The 23126-nt window shown below is 37.0% G+C and overlaps 1 protein-coding gene across 4 annotated transcripts in view; it reads right to left on the minus strand.

Annotated features, from left to right (window-relative positions):
- Positions 1-817: 817 nt before the first annotated feature.
- The window catches only part of LOC132094980 (unconventional myosin-XVI-like), a 250673-nt gene continuing 228364 nt past the window's right edge, over positions 818-23126 (minus strand). For 3 of the 4 annotated variants that reach the window (XM_059499687.1, XM_059499688.1, XM_059499686.1), the window contains exon 35: positions 818-3338. In XM_059499687.1, coding sequence (XP_059355670.1) covers positions 3162-3338 — 177 coding nt within the window. In that variant the 3' untranslated portion in view covers positions 818-3161. Of the gene's footprint in view, positions 3339-18670; positions 18760-23126 lie in introns of all 4 variants that reach the window. The other variant, XM_059499689.1, reaches the window with a different exon arrangement.

A 23126-nucleotide genomic window follows, 5' to 3' on the forward strand; every position in this document is an offset into this window, starting at 1 on the left:
AAATAAATAGTCAAAAAAAACTATTTTTTTTTTTTTTTGTGCCAGTTGACTTGACACTGTGCTTTATTGCTATACAGGAATTTTATGAAACATTTTGAAACAAAATATGTACCAAGACATTATTTTTTCCCCTTTGCCCACAAACATGATTTGAAGTAATAAGCCTATTTATATAGAATTTACAGAAGAAAAAAAGAAAAATAAGAAAACACATTGACTAAAAAAGGCTGCAACAGTCATGATTCATATTTTGTTGATCTGAGCAAGCACATGAATCTGAATGAGTTTGATTTCACCATCTTGAGATAAATATGTCAGTGTTGTAGTAGAGTAGAGAACTGATCAGTCGACTGAGTGAAGGCCGAGACCAGAAGACAGTCGAGTCTGAGTAGAGATCAAAACAGGAAATATGGTTTTGGATTTGGTTTTCTTGATTTGAGCTCAACCCCATTCTGGACACGGTTTTGACTCAGGATCAAATAAACTGTTCTGGACTACAACACTAGAAGATGTTCTCTACATACTGATCATGGCCAAACCATCTATGGCCATTAGTTTGCCATCAAAACAAGAGGTCCATTAAATCCAGGATGTAGTGGGGTGAGAGGAAGTTCATAACATCATGTTTGAATGGTTCCACAGCACCAGTTAAGACAAAGGGCATGATCCAATGATGTCTATATCTTCACAATGTATCATACTAAGCACAGAAAAACAGACAGACGGGGCATGTACATAAGAGATCTCATGCGTTAACATATGTCCCCTTTTCAACAACATAGTAGAAAAATGGGCTCATACTGTACAGCTCTTTTCATTCTCTTTTTGCTTTATAGTATTGATGGCAAGTCAGTACTAGACATTATAAAATAGCATTTTCTTTTTTTTTCATTTCAATAAATAAATGTTTCAAATAATAGTATCATAACCATGTTAAGCAGTAATGCAAAGCAGCTGTGGATCAAACCCATGAAGTGAGTTCTGGTCTCCGTCTGCACTGGCCTGCACAGCGATTTTAATATGCGTCTCTGATCTGCAGTACTGCACAGTAGTGAAAGATGCTTTTAAACCACCGTCCAATGGAATGGGAAAAGGGAATATTCACATTAGTTGGGAAGAGAAGAGATAGAAGAAGATATGAGATTCACAAGCCTTAGCAGCCCATTTTAGAGTTGTCCGTAATGATTTATAGAACCAGAAAGAATGACTCACAAAACTGGGCCTTAAATGTCTCCGCAATATGTTAATTTGAATGAATTTTAGATCATGTTTCACACAAAAAATAAATTACTGTTTCAATACAATCATTAAAAATCAACTGGTTGTATAAACCATACATAAGAAGTCACTGTTTTCTTAGATGTATATACATTCAAATATTGAGACCGAAGACCTTGACATGGATCATTGTGTCAAAAGGGGAGGAATTGGCTCTTTTTTTTTTTTTTAAGTGTTACTTTTGGAGAACTTGTTTTTCAGGACGCCGCCTTCAGGATACGGACACAGGCATGAAGTAATGAAGCCTAAATGAAACACAGCAGCAAAGTGCAACCTAAACATACTTGCACAAACACAAATATTCTGTACAATACATTAAATATCTTTATACATTTCGAGGATTGGCCGAAGTCCTGTTGGAGATGGACAGCGACGAAATAGTTCACCATGAATAAACAATCATTATGTACTAAAACGATATTCACACTATAAAACCCACCACCTTAGTCCTTCTGTCATTGCATCCTTGAACATTCAGAAATATGTTTCCATTATAAAGACAATAATTCGCCAATAAACACTCGCAATCTGTACATAATCTATCTAGTCAGTCATACCAAAGTCAACCAGAAGGTCAAGTTCTGTTTATTCTCAGAAAAGCGCCTGCACTTCACGTACATGGCTGTGCTTATGGTGGGTCTCCTGCTGCAAACCCATTGTTCAAGGTCCAAAAATATTTACCCAAGGTCTTTCAGGTAATAAATCTGTATGTGCACACTGTCTGGATAAACCAAATGCCTCAATGCCTCTGTTTGGAGGCATCTGCGTCCCTTCACAAATTAGGAACAACTAGAAAGATAAATAGTTTGAAACTTCAGTGAGACTAAAGGTCATGTGCTGTTTGTACAGGTTGTCTACTAAGGTACGGACATGACACCATACAACCCAGCTTTCGTACAGAAGCACCTTTGAGGAAAAGTCCAAAAACGGTTATAGGAGCTTTTTAGGGTCACATCGGCAGTAATATCGATCACTATTGATGACTGTTGCATCTTAAGGTGTATTTGGAAAATTGTGCTCTTTAACCTTTCGATATAAATCAGGCGTCTTCAAATTTGTCGACAGTACATCTTGTGAAACCTTTCAGTTTTGTGTTGCGGAAGTGTGCGCACATTAGCCTAGAATGAACGATGAATGTAATCCAGAAGCTGGTGGAAATGCTGTGGACCTGTGATGTTACTGGTGATTTCCCTGAACCCTGACCTCTTCGTAAGGTCACAACCTGTGTGTGATGGTTGCCACCTCTGATGGAGGGTAACCAAAGCACCTGAAAAAGCGTGAGGTGTAGCTGCTTCTCTGAACCTGAAGGAGGACTTTGTTCGCAAAGCTAGTCCTAGGAGGTCAACACAAGTCTTGTAAACTTTAAGGTCTGTCGCATCCATGTGTCTCGAGTTGGGACAGAAATGGCACTTTTTACCCAACCAAGTCAACGATAAGCACATGTGGAGCGACCAGCACCAGGGTTTAAAACTAAAATATGGCCCACAATGTAGACTATAGCACACAGTTCAGATGCATTTGCACAGCCCTAAGATAGCGTCAATGAGTTGCAATCAAGGCAATGTTATCTTCCAAAACAGAGTGATGTTTAGGACACTGCGAATGGGATTCATAAAAGTCTGACAATGACTTTATATTTTGAAAGTTGAACTTGGTATGTTATTTGGACTCAGGTGGCCATTAGTTGGAGAGACAGTGTGGAACAATTTTCCAAGGAACCTTTTATTATATCAAGAGAAGTGTAGATGCCCTACTCTACTGAGTTCAGAGTCTGTCTCTGTTTAGAGGACTCCACCCCTATGTGAAGGGCAAATCATAAGAAAGGGCCATCAGGCCTAAGGAGTGGGGTTTAACTGAGGTATAACTCAGGAAGACCACAATCTCTAGGGCGATGATTTCTTTCTGGGACTTTTGGTCTTCACTGTTAGAGTGGGTGAGGTGTTTGTGTGGAGCCAAGCATTCTGCCAGTCCGGTCGACCATCCCAAACACTCCTCCGCCAGCGCAACAGTTCCTGCAGAGTGGCCCGCTGATCCCCACATGCACGTGACCTCTGAAGCACCTGAGAAAATAACAGAAAGTTCATTTTTAGTATGGTGCGTAATGGATGTATCCCAAACCCCTGCTTCTGAAAGGCTTCCTTTCTCCACACTTCAGGTCCAACCCTGGCTGGTTCAGGTGTGTTTGATTAGGGTTGGACTCTGCAGAATGGTAGTCCTCCAGGAGCAGGGTTTGTTACCCCCGATGTACACTACTTACCACCAATTAACATAATACCATTGACTTCCAATATAATTTAGATTGCAAAATAATATATAGGTAATGCACAAAGCATCAGGAAATGAAATGTGACCAGTGAAGGAATTAGGTCATAAATAAAGAGGATGAACATTCTATTAAAAAGAAAGTTAAAACATGTGCTATGTTCTTAAAAATGTAGTCCTTGTATTTATGTTGGTTTAATTGTAAAGGTAAATACAATCAATGGTTTTAAAATATCTTCCGTATACTGTACCTTGATACATGTGAATGCACACAACTTAAACTGTTCTAAAATGCATTTTTTAAGGTATAAAGTATTCTTTACAAATATCACAAATTATTAATCCATAAATATCATTAGGATTTTGAGGAGTTGCACTACATGACATTCTGAACCTGAACTAACTTTGTTACGATGAATCCATAATTATTTGCAATGATCATACAATTCTATACAGTAAAACAATAAACAGTAAAACCAAGCAGACGCATATTGAGGTATAAGTCATTATATGGACAAATTGAGTTTTATTTAATTAAATTAATAGTGACCTTTTTTGTACACTTACTGGGTGAAAGAGAAAGGTAAATGAGTGCAAATACTTGGATAAGCAGAACCAGTAACACTTTAGATTAGGGAACACTATTAATTCTTAACTAGTTGCTTATTAGCATGCATATTACTAGCATATTGGCTGTTTATTAGTACTTCTAAAGCACATATTAATGTCTTATTCTGCAATTCCTTAACCCTACCCTTTACCTAAACATCGCTAATACTAACAACTACATTGCTTACTCCATTAATAAGTCGTAATTTGGGATTTTACTGAGGGAAAACTCTTGGTTAATAGTGAATGTGTTCCCAGAACTCAAGTGTTACCAAAGGGCCTATTAATGTGTAAAACCCTCTACTAACAGCTGCTGCTGGATGCAACCAGCATAACTGCTATACACGCATACACAAAACCAACCCATGGGCGTCTCTCATCCATCATACAAGCGTAATCAATAAACAGATAAATCAATCCAACCCAATCATCTGCAGCTGGTAAATGCCACTAATGGAACAGGACCTCCTGCTGTGCATCTGATCCATTCATGACGGATGCAGGGTTGAAGGAAAGTCACATGGCTTTAGTTTGGTCAAAGAGAAATCCCCTGTCCATTTGTTCTCTCTATCTAATACTACGCCCAGCTGAGTCTGATGGCACCAAGATACTGACATTTTTTATTACTGTTGAAGTTAATAAGTGAAGCTTACAGAATCCTTACAAACAATCTTTTGGACATAAAGATGGAGCTTAAAGGGTTAGTTCACCCAAAAATTTAAATTATTTCATTAATGACTCACCCTCATGTCCTTCCAAACCCGTAAGACCTCCGTTCATCTTCGGAACACAGTTTAAGATATTTAGATTTAGTCCAAGAGCTTTCTGTTCCTCCATTGAAAACGTATGTACGGTATACTGTCCATGTCCAGAAAGGTAATAAAACCATCATCAAAGTAGTCCATGTGACATCAGAGGGTCAGTTAGAATTTTTTGAAGCATCGAAAATACATTTTGGTCCAAAAATAACAAAAACTACGACTTTATTCAGCATTGTCTTCTCTTCCGTGTCTGTTGTGAGCACATTCACAGCACTGCAGTTTAGTGATATCCGGTTCGCGAATGAATCCTTCGATGTAACCGGATCTTCTTGAACCAGTTCACCAAATCAAACTGAATCGTATGAAAACGGTTCACATCTCCAATACGCATTAATCCACAAATGACTTAAGCTGTTAACTTAACAGTCAGTGTACTGTTTGAGTAAATGAATTACTCCGGGATATTGGTTTATTTTAACTCAGAGGGAGTGTCAGCCACATTGAAAAATGTAACAGTCATTTGTGGATTAATGCGTATTGGAGACACGAACCGTTTCAAACGATTCAGTTCGATTTGGTGAACTGGTTCAAGAAGATCCGGTTACATCGAGTGATTGGTTCACGAACCGGATATCACAAACTGCAGTGTTTTGAACTCTCTCACAACAGACCCGGAAGAGAAGACAATGATGAATAAAGTTGTAGTTTTTGCTATTTTTGGACCAAAATGTATTTTCAATGCTTCAAAAAATTCTAACTGACCCTCTGATGTCACATGGACTACTTTGAAGATGTTTTTATTACCTTTCTGAACATGGACAGTATACCGTACACACAGCTTCAATGGAGGGACAGAAAGCTCTCGGACTAAATCTAACATATCTTAAACTGTGTTCCGAAGATGGATGGAGGTCTTATGGTTTGGAACGACATGAGGGTGAGTTATTAATGATATAATTTACATTTTTTGGTGAACTAACCCTTCAAGAAGTACAAATCTGGGGTGTTGAACTGGATCAAACCCTGAACCCATAACTGTCCCATTACTGCTAAATAATATAACAATTATATCTGAACAGCAGAATTGGGTGGGTAAACAACCTATCTGAGACATTCAGTTCTTTAACAATACATTGACAGAATATACTGCAATTCAGGCTATGCAATTCAAATGCGTTGAGATCTCTAGAGGTTTCCAAACAAGAAATGGCCCCAATTATGGGTTAGTGTTCAAATCCATCTAAAGCAACTGGATAAGAATCCAACCGTGCAAATATCCAATTATTTAAAAGTCAAATATATAGATGCATTTTCAAATAATATATCTTGAAAGCTCATTTTCTTAAGTCCCAGTTTTTTTTTCTTTCTTGTTTTAAATGTAATATTTGCCAGAATGATAAGAAAAATAAACTTAAAGAATGTAATTAATAAATCATGAGATCAGATTTTTATGATGCTCCCTATGGTTCATTAAGTAACTATAACATAAATTTCTAGACTATGTTAATTGAAATGAAAAAAAGTAAACTTTGAAATTTTATTTCAGCTGGTACCCAAGGGAACTATAACTAAAATAAACTTCAAAAGTAAATAATAATAATAATAATAATATGTAATAAATCAAATAAAAACAGGGGGAAAAATCTAACTATTAATAAAAACTAATATAATACGTCATTGATTGTGTAAAAAAAAAAAAAAAAACCTGCACTCTGTTAAACCCCTCATTTCATTACTATGGGAAAAAATGTTTGCTAAGGTTTAAGGAAGTGTACAGTGCTTGAGCCTTAAGAATTAAATCTGATTATCACTGTTAATCTATCTATCTCTGCACTAAGAGAGCGTTTAGGAAGATACAGGAGCCGATCATGCAGTACAGAGTGTTGGTAGACTATCTGGAATGACGTAACGGGATGCCCTGGCCTAATTTACCGGTTCACTCTGCGAGGGAACTCATCCGGAAACATCATGAGAGTGTGTGAGTGCAATGGTGATGCTACAGTACAGTAGAAGCGTATTGTATTAATCCAGGCCATCTACAGAGCTCCACACACCCACGTACTGCTCGAAAGTACTGATCCATAATTTACACCTATCTGTCGCCTCTCAGTTCTGACATCACTGCACTAGCAGAGCAGAGACACAGCGATGGCACACAGTGTACTGAACCCGAACAAATCGTGAGCACACACAGTCAGCCAATCACACACACCCATTAAGACCAAGAACGACATCTGTGTCAATCACTGCATTCACACCTGTAATGCTATCTGGACGCTGCACAAAGACACAAACAAAGCACCTGGATCACATACAGCTATTCATAATCAAGCACAGAAACCATTATGTTTAACCTTGCATTATTTATGGGCTTCATCAAAGGGCACACATGCACACTTAGAGATGTGGATACAGACAGGCGGGCTACATGACCACTTGTACTCCAAATTTAGCCCAGCCTCTCAAACCATCGGGGACATCCAGTTCTTTGACATTCAGTTGACAGAATATTCAGTGATTCAGGCTTTGCAATTCAGATGAGATCGGGTCTCTAGGGATTTCCAAACAAGAAACGGCCCCTATTACTGCTAGTGTTCAAATCCATGTAAAGCACCTAGATAACAAAGTCAGTAAAAACCCTTCAAAAAATCCAAATGATTTCAGAAGCAAATATATATGCATATATAAGAGAATATATATCTTGAAATAAGATTAATTTTTTTTGCAGCATTTCAACTTGTTTTAAGCATAATATTTGTCAGTATGATAAAAAAAAATCTAAATATACTGTATTCTCAAAATAAGTATTTTTTTTATCTTTTCCCTTGATGAATTAGTTTAGATATGTTTGCTATCTTTATTTTAGCTTTGAAATTTGTATATTGTTTAAGCATTCATTTTCCAATATGGTTAAAAAAAGGCTGAGAAAAAAACAAGATATATTTATATATTTATAATGTCAATATATATTTTCTGAGGAAACATATAACACATTTGTTTTAAATGTGTTTAGGTATTTTTACTATCTTTATTTTACCTCTGAAATTTGAATCTTGTTTTAAGCATTAACTTATATTTATATATAACTAATATATATATATATATATATATATATATATATATATATATATATATATATATATATATATATATAAATCAAGATATATTTATAGTGTCAATATATATTTTCAAAGGAAAACAAAACAAAACTTTATTATATCATTGGAATATTATAAGCATTAATATGCCATTGCACATTCCGAAGACATATTATCTGAAATGAAGTATTATTTGTCATATACAATTTATAATTAATGCTTTAGTTTCTTTTTTCTCTAAAAACGAGTCGTTCAGCTTACAACATTTTAAAAATGATATTACAATATTTTTTACATACTGTACCTTTGATTTTAAGCAAAAGTAATTAAAGTAAATAAAACCAAATCTAAAAATAAGTACATATGAATCAATCTAAAAAAAAAAAAACTCTTTTATGATGACATTTTTAATGACGTGTTTACTGCAAAACAAGGCCAAAATACTGATTAAGATTTTTTCTTTTTCTTTTATAACTCTCATTTCAACTGCATGCAAGCTGAAAATCCTAAAACAACACAGCAAAAGCATGTGCCAAACCAAAGGGCTGTAATTTTAAAAGTGTGCATGTAAATAAGGGCAGCTGGTCAGTAGGTTCGGAAGAAGGGGAGGCCACATGGAAATATCCTGTCCCTGGGGAGAGGGGGCGGCCCGTGGCCTGACATTCAGCCCGGCTAACCCCTTCATGAGATATAGAGCTGGAACTCAATACAGGTCATGCCTGAATGTCAGCGCAGTGAAAGATCAGCGGGGACACATGAGGCTCATCACGGTCTTATCATCCATGAGGCGTCTGCACTGCATTAGCCCCACCACCTACTAAAGCAATCTTGATACAAGGGGCAAAGGTCAGGGAATCATTATTAACACGCATATTATAGGATTTTTACTCTGCTGGGGCATTCGGCCCAACATATAACTTGCTCTCTCCACCTTTAATGTTCTCTCTATTGTCCTTTATATGAGAGAATATCTAGACTATGTTTATCTGTTCTGTATGCAGCAACACTAAGGTGCAGTAACGACAACAGATAAAATGGCTTTACATTGCTTATATGCTTTATATGTTTCTCAAAATGTCTTTAGCGTCTGCTACAGACAGCAGTTTTCAACTGGTGGCTCACAACCTAAAAATTTGTGTTGCAGGTCTTTTCTGATAGGATCATAAGAAGCAAAAAAAAAAAAAAAAAACAATCAAAGTGATCTCACCATATAATAACTTGAGGTGGTGAAATCAACAGGCTTATTAAATTTTAAAAGGAAGGGAAAAAAATTCCAATGAAAAGTAATTGTCGGCCACAGTGTGCTTTGTTGTATGAATTACTGACTGCTGAGAGCATGAAATTGTAGAGATTCAAGAAACTAAAATTGTCAAATGTCCTATTCAGCTTGTTTAACAATTCAGAATTTTGGTCTATGTAGTTTACTGTTTGATTTTAAAACCATTTTTACTTCTAAATGAAAAAAACTTAAAAGCCATAGGATGCCCAGTTTAAAATCTGGGTTGTAAAATAAAACCACTGTGCTATATATAGACACGTTTTCAGAGAATATGCTGTAATAGGGAGTATATACTGTACAAATTGTGGTCTATAGAGAGATGTGTGTAACTCTCTATCCAGGCCATGCAGATGTGCAGTTGGGATTCTCCAACAGTGGTTTTTATCAATAAACCCTTTAAGAAGATTATAAAGCTCTCCTCCTCCCTTATCTTGTCCCGCCCCTCTACAAGAACCATAATCCCATGGGATTGCCTAACAGTGGCCAGTCATGTACATATGTGTGTGGGGCCTTCAACTCTCCATTACAGAAGAATTTGAAATGTTAATGTTTTTGAAAGAAGTCTCTTTTTCTTTAATTGATCATAAAATATTATATTTTTTTTAAATGGTTAAATATTAAGTATTTTAAAATGTAACATGTCTTCAGTGTCACATGATTAACCAGAATCATCATAATATGCTGATTTGCTGCTTAAGAAACATGTAACTTTTTTTTATATAACTGAAAAGTTCAAAAGAACAGCATTCATTCAAAAATCTTTTGTAACATTTTAAATGTCTTTACTGTTAGGGCTGCAGAATTAAAGGTACAGGTTGTAGGACCTGCCACCAGAGGGTGCACTACCAAAATAATAACAATCACGTGGTTTGATGATGCTAAAAAGGAGCGTGGAATGATGGGATTTGTTGTCTTCTACCCAACAATACAGCAAATATAGTTTGACAGTAAATTATCAAATTAATTGATTACCGTTTAGTCAGATGATATGAAAACGATTACCACTTGTTCAACAATATACACTCGTGTACATTCAAACACAATAATTGGGCATACATAGCAAACGCGAGTTCAACGATTTGTGCAAGTAGATTACATACAAAGTCAATGCAAAGACGCGATCAGACTATGGATAAGAGGCTTCCTCGCGTGGGTCTAGAGACGCGATGCCCCGCGTTTGGCATGTATGCCCCATAATACTAATCTTGTTGATCGTTATAATAGCATACGTTTTCTGTAAAGATACAAATCAAAAAAATTCACCTGTCAAGTAAGACACAAGCGAGATCAGTATCTCTTTCTAGTTGAAGTTTGTCGCGAAGCTCTCTCCATCTAGAAAATGCAACACCGATATTGAACCTCGCTCTTTCTCTCCTCTTGTCCCAAACTCTTTTGGGTCGTTTGGTTGGCCTATACACTTACGTTTACGGGAGCTGTCCTTGTTGACAGACTGCACTGCTCCGGGTTTAGAATGGGAATTTTCTCATGATTTACAAGTAGTTGAAAACATTAGAGATATTGTTAGTAATCAGCTGGACAAAATATATAACACTATAATATATAACACCGCTTTTGGATATTTTACTGCAAATTTCTTACAAATTGTACCTTTAATCAAATGTGATTAACCACGATTGTCATGTACATTTTGTCAGTAAAGCCGGTTCTGTGATTAGTAGTAAATCTCCATCACCTGCTTTCAGGTGGAGCAGCATTTACTACATAGAGCCATAGTTCTCTGACAAGCTATGCAAATTCAAGTTCATAATCGCAAACGATATAATCGTAGGATTAGGAAATCAACAAAATTGTTTGCAATAATGACAGCTGTTTGTGTATCTTCTCGATGAACTACGGCTCTGTGTAGTAAATGCAGCTGCTGCTGCAAAAAAAGAAAACACATTTAATAACATGTTTTTACTCCAAACTCACTTCACAATGTCAGTCGAGTGTTTGAAATAAATCCTGCTGTGAGATGATGTGGCTTCCTACTAGGGTTGGACCATAATATTCGATTATTTGAATATTCATTCGGTGAGTTGGCATTCGATTTTAAATTTTTTGATTCTAATAATCTTTTTTTTTTACACCTGGCATCCCCTGTGAAACGGTCTTCATTCGTGCTTGAATATAGTTTTTTTTTACCAGATAACGAATGAAAGATTGATTCGTTCTCAAGACAAGAACCGGTTGCATCGGTTTTCGGATCACCGGTACACTGAACCGAGAACCGTTTCCTTCGGACGCGTCCGATTTGAGAACCGAGGAGCTGATGATACTGCGCATGTGTGATTCAGTGTGAAGCAGACTGATACACAGAGCATCTGAAGCCAACTGGTTCTTTTGGTGATTGATGCTGAACTGATTCTGTGCTAATGTTATGAGCGCGGGTAAACCGAAGGCTTGAATGAAGGGCAGTCATCACCAATGACGTCATTACGTTGAGCGCAAAAGAACTGGTGAACAGTGTTGCCAAGTGCGCTTATTATACGCGACTTTGGGCTTGTCGCGGGTCGCATTTTTTTGGACTTGTTTCTAAAGTGTAGTTGCTTATTTGGGCTTGTTCCCAGCTCCATAATAAGTTATCAAGCAGATATTTTCTATATGTTATTTAAACGTAGAAGTTCTAGCCTGTTCTCTCTGTCCCTCCCTTTTCCCCATACACACAGGAGACAGCAGAGTTTTTTCCCACCCACATCCTGCTTCTAATTGGCTCTGACCCAGATGGCAACGAGTACTAGCCAATCAGAGGCAGAGCAGGGCAATCTTTTTTTTTTTTTCTGGTTAGGAAAACGTCGTCAGTGAAGCCCCTTTCACACTGCACGTCGGACCCGGCATATTGCCGGAACGTTGCCGGGTCGCCTTCCGTGTGAAAGCAACCACGTCCCAGGAACCCGGGTCGGGGACCTAGTAACATTGCCGGATTCAACCCGGGATGAGCGCTGTGTGAACAAAAGCCAAATCTAATGCTGTGTCGAAGAGATGACGCGCGTTATCGCGCAACTCTTTTACCGGCTGTTTTGAAGGAAGATCAACATTCGCGAGGGAAAAATATGTGCAAACTGTAATGAAGCAGAGATCAGTTTGTTCCTCACTTTCCCCGCTGACTCCGAGATCGTTTGCTTGCTTCAGTGAAAGTATAACGTGCCTAATGTTTTCAACTCGTACATTACACATCACGCCCTGATGTCACGTGTCGTTACGGGATCTTTACGGGTTGTGTTTGAAAGCACACACATATCCCGGGTAATCACTGGCAGCGTGAAAGTGCAAAATCTAGCGACCCGGGAACAATTGCCGGAACACTTTACCCGTGTATTTGCCAGAACGGCAGTGTGAAAGGGGCTTTAGTGACGTAAACTTTAAATAAATGCGCGGGAGTTGCAACTGATGGTGACTGACTGGACTGTAGGAGAGTTTTTATTATGCAAGTCATTTTCATACTTTAGTCAAGCAATTCGCAAGTCCTGAAAATTGTGACTCGAGTCAGACTCGAGTCAAGTCATGTCGAGTCAACTCTGCTAAATCCCATTAGATTTTTTTCTAAATTCTGTTATTTTTGTTTTAGTTTTTCTGAATTCTGTTTTTTCTATTATAATTTTTCTCTACACCTTTTTAATAGTTAAATTGAAGTTTATTAATCATAAAGCAAGTGTTATTAATTAAATTCATGAAACATACATTTTCACATCAATTTAATAAAAGTTTAACAAAAATTACGTTTAGGGTCCTATGAAATGTTTTATTTTTTATCACCACATTTTTTTACTGTTACCAAATTCTGTGTTTAGCATGTATAATTATTTGAATGCATAAAACAACTTACTTTATTTTTTTTTTCTTAGAGAAGCCAAATTTTTCCTCTCAGAATTTCTGTGTGTATTTAAATTTTTATTGTTATCAAACCAAGGCATGAAACATAAATTTAATTTATCTTTTAATCACTGAAAATTAAGCAAACTTTTTTACTAATACAATTCAAACATGGAAGACATGTTGTGTGATTAATCCTTAAAAAATGTTTATTTCATTTTAGTATACTGTAAGTAGTAGGCTATGTACAATCTACTGAAAAAAAGACTTCAAAATCAGACTTTTATTTTGACGGGTTGCTGTGAATACCTTTACAATTCTGTGCATGTGATATGATGCTTTTGCTCAAATCAAATGGTCAGATGCTCATGAAGTGACTCTCAGAGCAGTTCTGGAGATATTCTTCATGTGTTTTTGTCCTCATTTAGTGAGATGGCAGTCACTGAAATCACCGCGAGAGTCACACGCGCTAAACTGTGAATTCCGTTTTTATTAATGGATTCTGTGATTCCATCCGCGTTTTCCGTATCGTGAAAAACATAGGGCCTTACAATTATACCAGCACAATGTATACTCTCACACTTTACCTGCTTCTATCCTTGGAACACTTAAATAACACAAAATAAAAGAGCAGCGCTGAGTCTAGGAGAACTCCTGTATCACACACACTCCGGACACAACGCATTCAACTCGAGCAGCGGTCCAAAACTGTTTATTTATTCACGAAACAGACACAAGATTACTTCAAGAATGAACAATGAGGCATAGATAAGTTAGAAGTTCAGGGTTTTAAAAAAACGGAGCAAACGGAAAGAGCGATCTATATTATAGCTCTATAAATGAAGCATACAGACTTTATTAAAGCCACAGAAAGACAGAGCATGTGCTTCAGTGATTTCAACCACTAGAGGCCGCTCTCGCACTGTATAATGAAAACAGACTTCGCAGCCGCTACAGCAATGGACGCAACCCAGAAAACTATCGGCATGGATTTTTGCCGTTAACCGATTGTTCCAGCAATCAACTAGCGGTGCCGATTAATCGGCAAAACAGACACATCGGTCAACCTCTACTCTTAACAGACCTTTGTCTATCACTAGTGCAGTGTCGGTTCTCAGAGCATATAAGCTCTGCCTGCACAAGGTGCACCGCTTCCGGCTCGCTCTGTTCTGTAGTTTATTAAAAGTTTATTCTTTCTCTTTTTATTTAATTTACTTTTTATTAGATTTTTTTTTTTATAAAAATCAATACAAATCAATCAAAACTGAACAAAACAGAGATAAGAAACAAATTCTGTCAACACTACTTGCATATAAGATATGAATACATATACATATGATAAGAATACATTAAATGACATTCATCTCCCTTCAAAGACTTGAATATTCATTTTTAATTTTTATCTTTACGTTTTCAAACTCAAAAATGTTATTCGGACCAGCCCTACTTCTTACACAGATTAATTAAGGCACACAATATTTCATTACATTCTAATGGTGGCTATGTCGATAAGCACTTCATTATAGATATACTTTATTATGATGAAAATAAAGATAAACTCAGATAAACCATATATTGCCATAGTTTATTAGTCACGTTTAATCAATGAAAGCAGTTAATGTTAAAAAAGCATGTTTATTCAGCTGCAGCAATAGACATTTCCTGGATTTCTTCTTCAGGGAATATTTGGTTCATCAGCATGAGAGCGCCCTCTGGCCTTTGGATGGAGATTTACTACTGATCACAGATCTGTGCTTCACTGCATGACAATCGTAGCTTCTGCCTAAATGCAATTTATTGCCTTTGCAATTTAATTTAGATTAATTGTACAGCCCTATTTACTGTCACTTTTCATCAGTTTAATGCACAATTGCTGAATAGTATTAATAATTAAAACAAATATTTTTTACCAACCAATCAGTCAGTCAGTCTGTCCCCAAACATTTGAAGGGTAGTGTAAATGGTAATCTTTCAGGTTCATATTGAAGTTCCATTGTATAACAATATAATACCATTACAGTACCATACTTTGTAAGTACTGTACTATATAGTAGTACCTTTTTGTGAGAGTCTATTAACTCCTTTGCATTGTATCCAAAATGTAATACCATAGTATTAATGAGGTACCATGTCCAAGAATGGTTAATGACTACAAAATATTACCAAAAAGTACCCAGATGGAATCAAAGGACATTTTTGTATATTTTGAAAATATGACAAATGGATTTAAATATGTAAAATGTGTTAATTGGAACAGAATACACTAAAGTCTTACTGATATCTGAATGTATTATGAGATTAGCCGTAAAATTCAGTCTTTAGGAAGTGTCTAGTGTATAATTCTAAGAATTGCAGATGTTACAGTTCTGAAGATTCTGTGGCGTTTCATGGCCTGATTATTCATTGTATTTTCACTAACAATTAAACATAACGCTAGTTCTTCTCAAACTGTTTTGGCTTCAGTCATTTTGCTTCTCTTCTTCAAACTGTTGTGATGTTAACCTCATAGCGGAACATGATAAGCAAGACTGGGAATACAGCTGTTGAAGTTCTCTCTGAGGAACCCAGAGCCATCTCATTACGCCTTAATTTTCAAAGCTGATGGAAATCCTTGGCCTGAAAGTCTTCCATTAAACCAACGAGCAAACTGTGCTCATTGGAGATTAGCCTATCCAAAAGCAAAAGAGAAGTTGGGCAAGTGCTACGGTTCAATTGGCAAGCAGTAGCAGAGAATCGAGAAGTACTGGGAGAGGGTCGTGTGCACAGTTAGTCTGATCTGATTACAACCACTGAAAGAAGAGAAAACAGACCTTCATCAGCCAGTTTGTTTTGATCAGATGCCACAGAACCTGATTGTGTGCACTCACAAAAGATGCAGAATACACAGCACCCAATAAAATAAATCAATGTTCATGTGATGTCTTAAGGAGAATGGTCAACCTTCACATGGTAAGGAAACAGATTTCAGAAGTCCTGCCGGTATCAGATTGAAGCTATCCTTCAATGTACTTCAGCATCTTCTGAGAAACTCTTAAGCATGTCTTAAGTGACATTGCGCTCTCTCACAAATAAACGCAACCATATGATCACCAGGCTTGGGCGCATCAAGTACGTGCTCTTTATCTTAACTGAACTCCTACAAGTGCATAAGGACAGATAATTAAAAAGGCTAGACCCATGGTTAACCATAATCCTCTAACGAACGCTCCTCAGCTGTTTCTCTTCAAGTTCCTGAAAAGCCTTTAGACTATTTGAGGACAGCAAACAGCCATGAAACCTCGAAAGGCATATCAAACCAGGTTGAGGCAGGACAAATCTAGAGAATCCTGATAATTTAAAGGTTTTACAGGATGATCTGACACCCTACCTGACTCCTAAACTTACAGGCATGAAGTTAAATGACGTCTGAGTTAAGGTGAGCTACAGAGCTCAAGGACAACAGTCCTTGAGCTCTGTAGTATAATATATATATATTATTATTATTTTACTAGATTAAGGATTGGCATTTGGTTTACTTGAGTACAGAAGGATAATCCCAATATACATCTGCACCACTTTTTTATTGTTGGCCTATATACACATGCAGTATTTTATGTGTAAAGTGGCTGTAGTATTTTATAATTTAATATCTAACTTCTTTTTGTAAAATATATATTTGAAAAGAGTCACTTTGCATCTGTTTTTGAAAACACTGAAAATGAATTTTGATAATGTAATCAGTGTTGCGTGTAACGCATTACAAGTAACACGAGACATGTAATCAGATTACTTTTTTCAAGTAACTAGTAAAGTAATACATTACTTTTAAATATACAGCAAATATATCGGAGTTACTTTATTAAATAAATAATGCAAGTTAGTTTTCCCATTTATTCACTGACATCTCTCCTGCCCCCATGTTGAAAGAAATTGGGAGTTAAGTGCAGAGGCAAAGGAACTTCCTTCAGCCTGGCTTATTAATTTTACTTTTAGTGCAAAAATGATTTACAGTTACCAAAATATATATCCTTTGTTTTTTTTTTATTACACACAAATAAGCAAGCTCAGCCTAGGGACAGAAAGTAACGCAAAAGAAAGTAATGAATTATTTTCCATAAAAAGTAACTACGTAACAACATTATTAATTACTATAATTATTATGTAAAATTTTTACAGAGTAATGCAATATTGTAATGCATTACTTTTAGATGTAACTTTCCCCAACACTGTACATAACTGAAAAGTTCCTTTGTGCACATTGGCCCTGTCCCAAATGGAACACTTCATGTGCACTTACGGTACTAAAGACGTACAATGGCCACCGCGTGTGCATGTCCGTTAAGTCTACGAGACTGTAGGGTGTCCCAATTGTCATTTTAGCATTCAGAAGGGTGCTCGCGAGCATCCCCTTTGTGGCCGTTATACACCGAGCCCACACTGGGGCGAGCTCCGCACCAGACTTCTACACGACAGTCAAAGCGGCATTACGTTATGAAAGTACAGACTCAGAGGAAGACCACGAGGGTTTAGGGTGCCATTCAGGACAGGGCCATTAGCGTATAGTTATCACTGTATTTTAATTGGAAATGGTTATTCTGTTTAATAACTAAGTACTTGTGGCCCTGGTATTTATCTGCATTATTTACACAGTTTCCTCTGGCTGAATGTGTGGCACATGTGAACATTTGTTTGTGGCTGAAACATAAGTGCAAGAGCCATTGATTCAGTGCAGAGACATGGCTCTGCTCCACACTCTCTGTAAGGCATGATTCAGCAGGTAACAATGAGCATCTCAGCATGAGGACAAACTCCATAAAGAGCCTCTGTCTCAGAGCAAAATCAATAAGCAAAACTTAGCAAAGGAGAGAACATAAAGGGGAAAGGACTGAATGAAGGATCAAGGAAAGAGCAGGGTCGAAATGTTCGCAGCAACGAATGAAGAACCAGCTGTGAGGAATGGAGAAATTTTTTAACAAAAACTGCAGCTCATTTTCAATTAAACAGAGACTGGACTTTAAAGCAGTGACTGTCTGCAGTTTGACAGTCAGAAGGAAGCATGTGTGGACAAACTTCATTACATGCTGTACGATAGATCGTTTCAATACACTTAATCCTAAATAATATAACATTTACAGGAATAGTTCACCCTCAAATTAAAGTTCTGCCACCATTTACTCATCGGCATGTCGATTTAAACTTGTATGCTGTTATTTCTTCTATTAAACACATACGTTTGGACAAATTTTATGATGCTTTTAGATACTTTTTATTTTTGGAGCTTGACAGGAATGCAGCTGCCTGAACATTCTTCAAAATTTCTTATTTTTCATTCCTCAGAAGAAAGTCAGGTTTTAAACAACATAAATCAATGAATAACTGATGAAAGTCTTCAGTTTTAGATGAACTATTTCTTGAAAACTGATTACCACAACCGCATTATCCTACATTATTTCCCTACCACTTCGGGTCCTAGATGTTGCAGAGCTGCAGTTTCCTTCAATAGCATGGAAAGCAAAAAAGGGAAACGTAAAAGGCGGGAATTGCAAGGTGAAGGGCAGTCAGTGAGGTACTGTGCTATAGACCAGACTCACCCCATCCCTACACAGGCCTGAGGGCTCAATCAGCCCCCAGCCTACAGCGCTGCCCCCGCACCGAAGGGCGAGAAGTTGAGGTGACCCCTCTGGAAGAGAGGAGAGAAAGACACACAGAGAGAGAACATTCAAAACACAAATACAGCATTTCTTGTATTCTTCTCACAACATGAAATCATGTGCTCAATACATGTGATTACCTGAAGCAGATGCGCAGATGTTATTGAAAGTCAAGGAGACTTGCATAAAGAGACTGTATGGTATAATTTGATTCAGTAGGCATACTTTGCTTCGAGGTTTTTTATTTTATTTATTTGTTATATAGTGGTCAATAACGTATTTAGTCACTTAAGTCACATTACATTCCTATACATAGATTGGTTGATGCATCATGTTTATTGTGACCCTGGAACACAAAACCAGTCAAAAGTAGCATGGGTATAACTGTAGCAATAGCCAAAAAATACACTCTTTGGGTCAAAATGACATCGACTTTTTTTTTTTCCTTTCATGGAAAAAATCATTAGAGTACTAAGTAAAATTTACCTACTGTAAATATATCAAAACTTCATTTTTGATTAGTAATATACATTGCAAGGAACTTAATTTGGACAACTTTAAGCCGATTTTCTCTATATTTCGATTTTTTTGCACCCTCAGATTCCAGATTTTAAAATAGATGTCTAACAAACCATACATGAATGGAAATCTTATTTAATCAGCTTTCAGATGATGTTTAAAATTAGACTAGATTAGATTCAGCTTTATTATTCAAATTCAAGTGTCCTTTAGTATTTCCTAAAAATATTAATCAACACCACTCTGTGCAACACTGGTAATAATAGAACATGTTTCTTAAGCAAATCAGCACATTACAATGATTTCTCAAGGATCAAATGACGCTAAAAACTGGAGTAATGATGCTGGAAATTCAGCTTTGTCATCACAGTAATCAATTACTTTTTTAAAATAGATTCAGCTAGAAAAAAAATTATTTTAACTGCAATAATATTTTGCAATATTAAGTTTTTTTTTTTTTTTTTGTGGGTTGAAATTCAATAAATGCTTTGATTATGTGTTTTTGCAATCTTTCTTTACAATAGATGCTACTTTGTTTTGCAATTTAATTAATGTAATGGTAAACATACATTTGAAAGTCTTGCTTAAGTGTCCAAATATATGGGATCATCAGTTGTGCATCTGATCCCACATGTCAGTCAGCATCTCCAGGACTGCGTGATACACAGCAGCCCTGTCAGAAGAGATAGCCTCTTCAGACCTTATCGCATACAGACATGGAGCAAGAATACTCCATTACCAGAGTGCCAGTCCGGGAACACTTCATTCCTCCTGCTGTCATTTTCTAAGCAATCTTCCGCACCCGTTGGATCTGAATGCTGATAAGGCCGAACTGCCCTTGTCTCATTCTCGCTCTCAATCGCAGTCTCCGGCGAAACCAAGCTGATCAATAATTAAACATCATGATCTTCCGCATGTTATGAGACATTGTGATGTGGATCAATAAAGAGCGGATGGACCAGACGGCAGGAAGAGCGAGATACAGAGAGTAGAGATGGGGAAATATGAACCAGGCGTGTGCTAATACATGTTAAGGGGCATTAAAAGGCCGTTTCCTGCTTCCGAGTGCCATAAGGACATTAAGAGGTAGAGCGTCCCTTTGAGGAAGACCTCTGGTGGGGTTACATTTGAGTGATGGAAGCACATCTTCACTGCCATCTGTTTTTCTTCACGTCAGACCTTAGATAAAAGGACTGGGATTTACTGGCACAAAACAGCCCTTGTGTTGTTTGACGCCACATCGATAAATACATTAAGACTGAAATGGTGCACATGATATTTTAGTATTCAGTGTTTTGTTATGAGCGCGTATCTGGCACTGCATGGCAAATCTGAAACTTGGTGCTGAATATTGGTAGTGAGTGTGTATATACTCTAGTTGATGTGGTTTAAAAAGGTTAGTGTCCAGTTTCAGAGAGCAGTAGCTTATAATTCACTTCCCTCTGTAGGGGGCTATTCTGTCGTTCTAAATATTTCATTATCTATTTGAATAATTCATTTTATTTACGGTGTAGAAGGCGGCCAGGCAATTGTACAATATATTTTAGACATCTATATGTCTTTTCTGCATCCACTTCCTGGTTTACATGTGGTCTGGTGACCTTGACCCCTATTATGTGACACAGGCAGGAAGCCGAGGATAGAATGGGATCTGGTAACCAGAGAGCCTGTGGCATTCAGTGCTTCTTGAGGTACAAAGCATCTCGGGTGTCACTAGTGAAATTCAGAATGCTTCTACCCTGTTACCTTTCTAAAATACAACCCAACATTTAGATACATGCTCGAGACTTCAGGGCGGAATAATGTGACAGCTCAGTCTGGCTAGACTGACATGAAACAAAATGAGATCGTCTGCATTAAAATCAATGAAGATGTCTGCGTTGGAAATGCCTGATGTGACGCAACAGACATCTTGTTTCTATGTATACAGCATGTTGTGCTGTACACAACTCCAGCTACTTTCTCTGTCTATTGATAAGTAATTTTATTTACAAATATCATATATACACTACAGTGTAATAGAAATTTTGATCAGGAAGATTTTTTTTCTAGAAAGAATTGCACTGTATAATAAATACATTTACAAAAGATTGGTAAAAAAAAAAAAAAAAAAAAAAAAAAAAAACCCTTTTCTTCGAAACTTAAAATAAGCATGTTTTCACAAAAATATTAAGCAACACAACTATCAAAAATTTATAATAATAAGAAATGTTGTTTTTTTTGTTTTGAGCAGCAAATCAGCATTTTTGAATTATTTCTGAAGGATCATGTGACACTGAAGACTGGAGTAATGATGCTGAAAATTCAGCTTTGCATTACAGGAATAAATTACATTTTAATTGTAATTATATGTTATAATATCACTGTTTCATAATATTTTTGAAACTCTTTCAAGTAATTTCAAACTTCAATATAATATACTTCTGACAATCAGTGTTCAGTAGAATAATCAACTCGTATAAAAAAAAATAAACATTATTAAAATATTTAGAATCTGTATTTTTAAATAATATTTTTATAATATTAACAATAACAAAATTATACATTTTAATAAATAGTAATGTTGTATTTATTATTGATTGATGAATTGACTGTTTGATTGTAACTGCAGGGTAATAAATGCAATTCAAATATATTAAAAGAGAAAACAATTATTTTTAAATTGTAGTAATAAATGTAGTAATAATTCCTGTTTTACTGTATTTGTGATTAAATAAATGCAATCTTGATGAGCATAAAGTCCTCTATCAAAAGAAGGCGTATCCCTTCAAAAACAAACGTAATCCACTGTGTCTTCAGTGGCTCAGATAAACAACTGCTATGTTTATTATTACATCCAACAACAAAACATCTCAATCACTTAACTCCTAAACCTAAGGTTGTGGGTTCGAGTCTCGGGCCGGCAATACCACGACTGAGGTGCCCTTGAGCAAGGCACTGAACCCCCAACTGCCCCCGGGCGCCGCAGCATAAATGGCTGCCCACTGCTCCGGGTGTGTGTTCACAGTGTGTATGTGTTCACTACTGTGTGTGTGCACTTTGGATGGGTTAAATGCAGAGCACAAATTCTGAGTATGGGTCACCATACTTGGCTGTTTGTCACGTCACACTTAGGCTACGTTCACACTGCAGGGCTTAATGCTCAATTCCGATTTTTTTTAAAAATTCGATTTTTTTGCAAGGCCGGTCACATTTCCAATTAAATGCGACATTTTGTGATCTCCTGTGTGAACGTGAAATGACCCAGAAGTGACCCGCATGCGCAGAAAGAGTACTCAACGGTCAACGACGTCACTCGTTGTTTGCGGAAGTATCTAACGTTAAACATGGATGTCAACAACAGTGTAGTAAACAGCGGAGCTCTTTTTGCAATATTAAAGTTATTTTCCCAACGGAGCCGGCACAATTACAATCTTCTCGTTTTAAGAAGAAAATTAAAAAGGAGGAGAGCAAGGTTTTTGGCCATGGCGTTTTGTGGAACAGTGTTAGCAACGTCGGTACAGAGAAACGTGTGGGTGCGGAGTCGCAGCCAGGAGTGGTGGGATACTGATGTGAGTGGCTTCACTAATACAGACGATTGACGTTGTTTATCTTCTCGTTCCCGCCTACTTCAATGCAGAATTATGACGTTTGTAGCGTATCAATGACGTACGGGTCGGATACATGTGGCCTGGCCGTTCAGACGGAGGTCACATTTCAAAAGATTGGATACGTATCGGCTTCAGGACCACATACCCAAGTGGCCTGGGTCACATTTGAAAAGATCGGATCTGTGTCGTTCAGACTGTCATGAAAAGATCAGATACAGGTCGCATAGGGGCAAAAAAATCGGAATTGGGTCATTTCAGCCTGCAGTGTGAACGTAGCCTTAGACATT

This window comes from Carassius carassius, chromosome 19 (assembly GCF_963082965.1).
Source record: "Carassius carassius chromosome 19, fCarCar2.1, whole genome shotgun sequence".
Classification (NCBI taxonomy): Eukaryota; Metazoa; Chordata; class Actinopteri; order Cypriniformes; family Cyprinidae; genus Carassius; species Carassius carassius.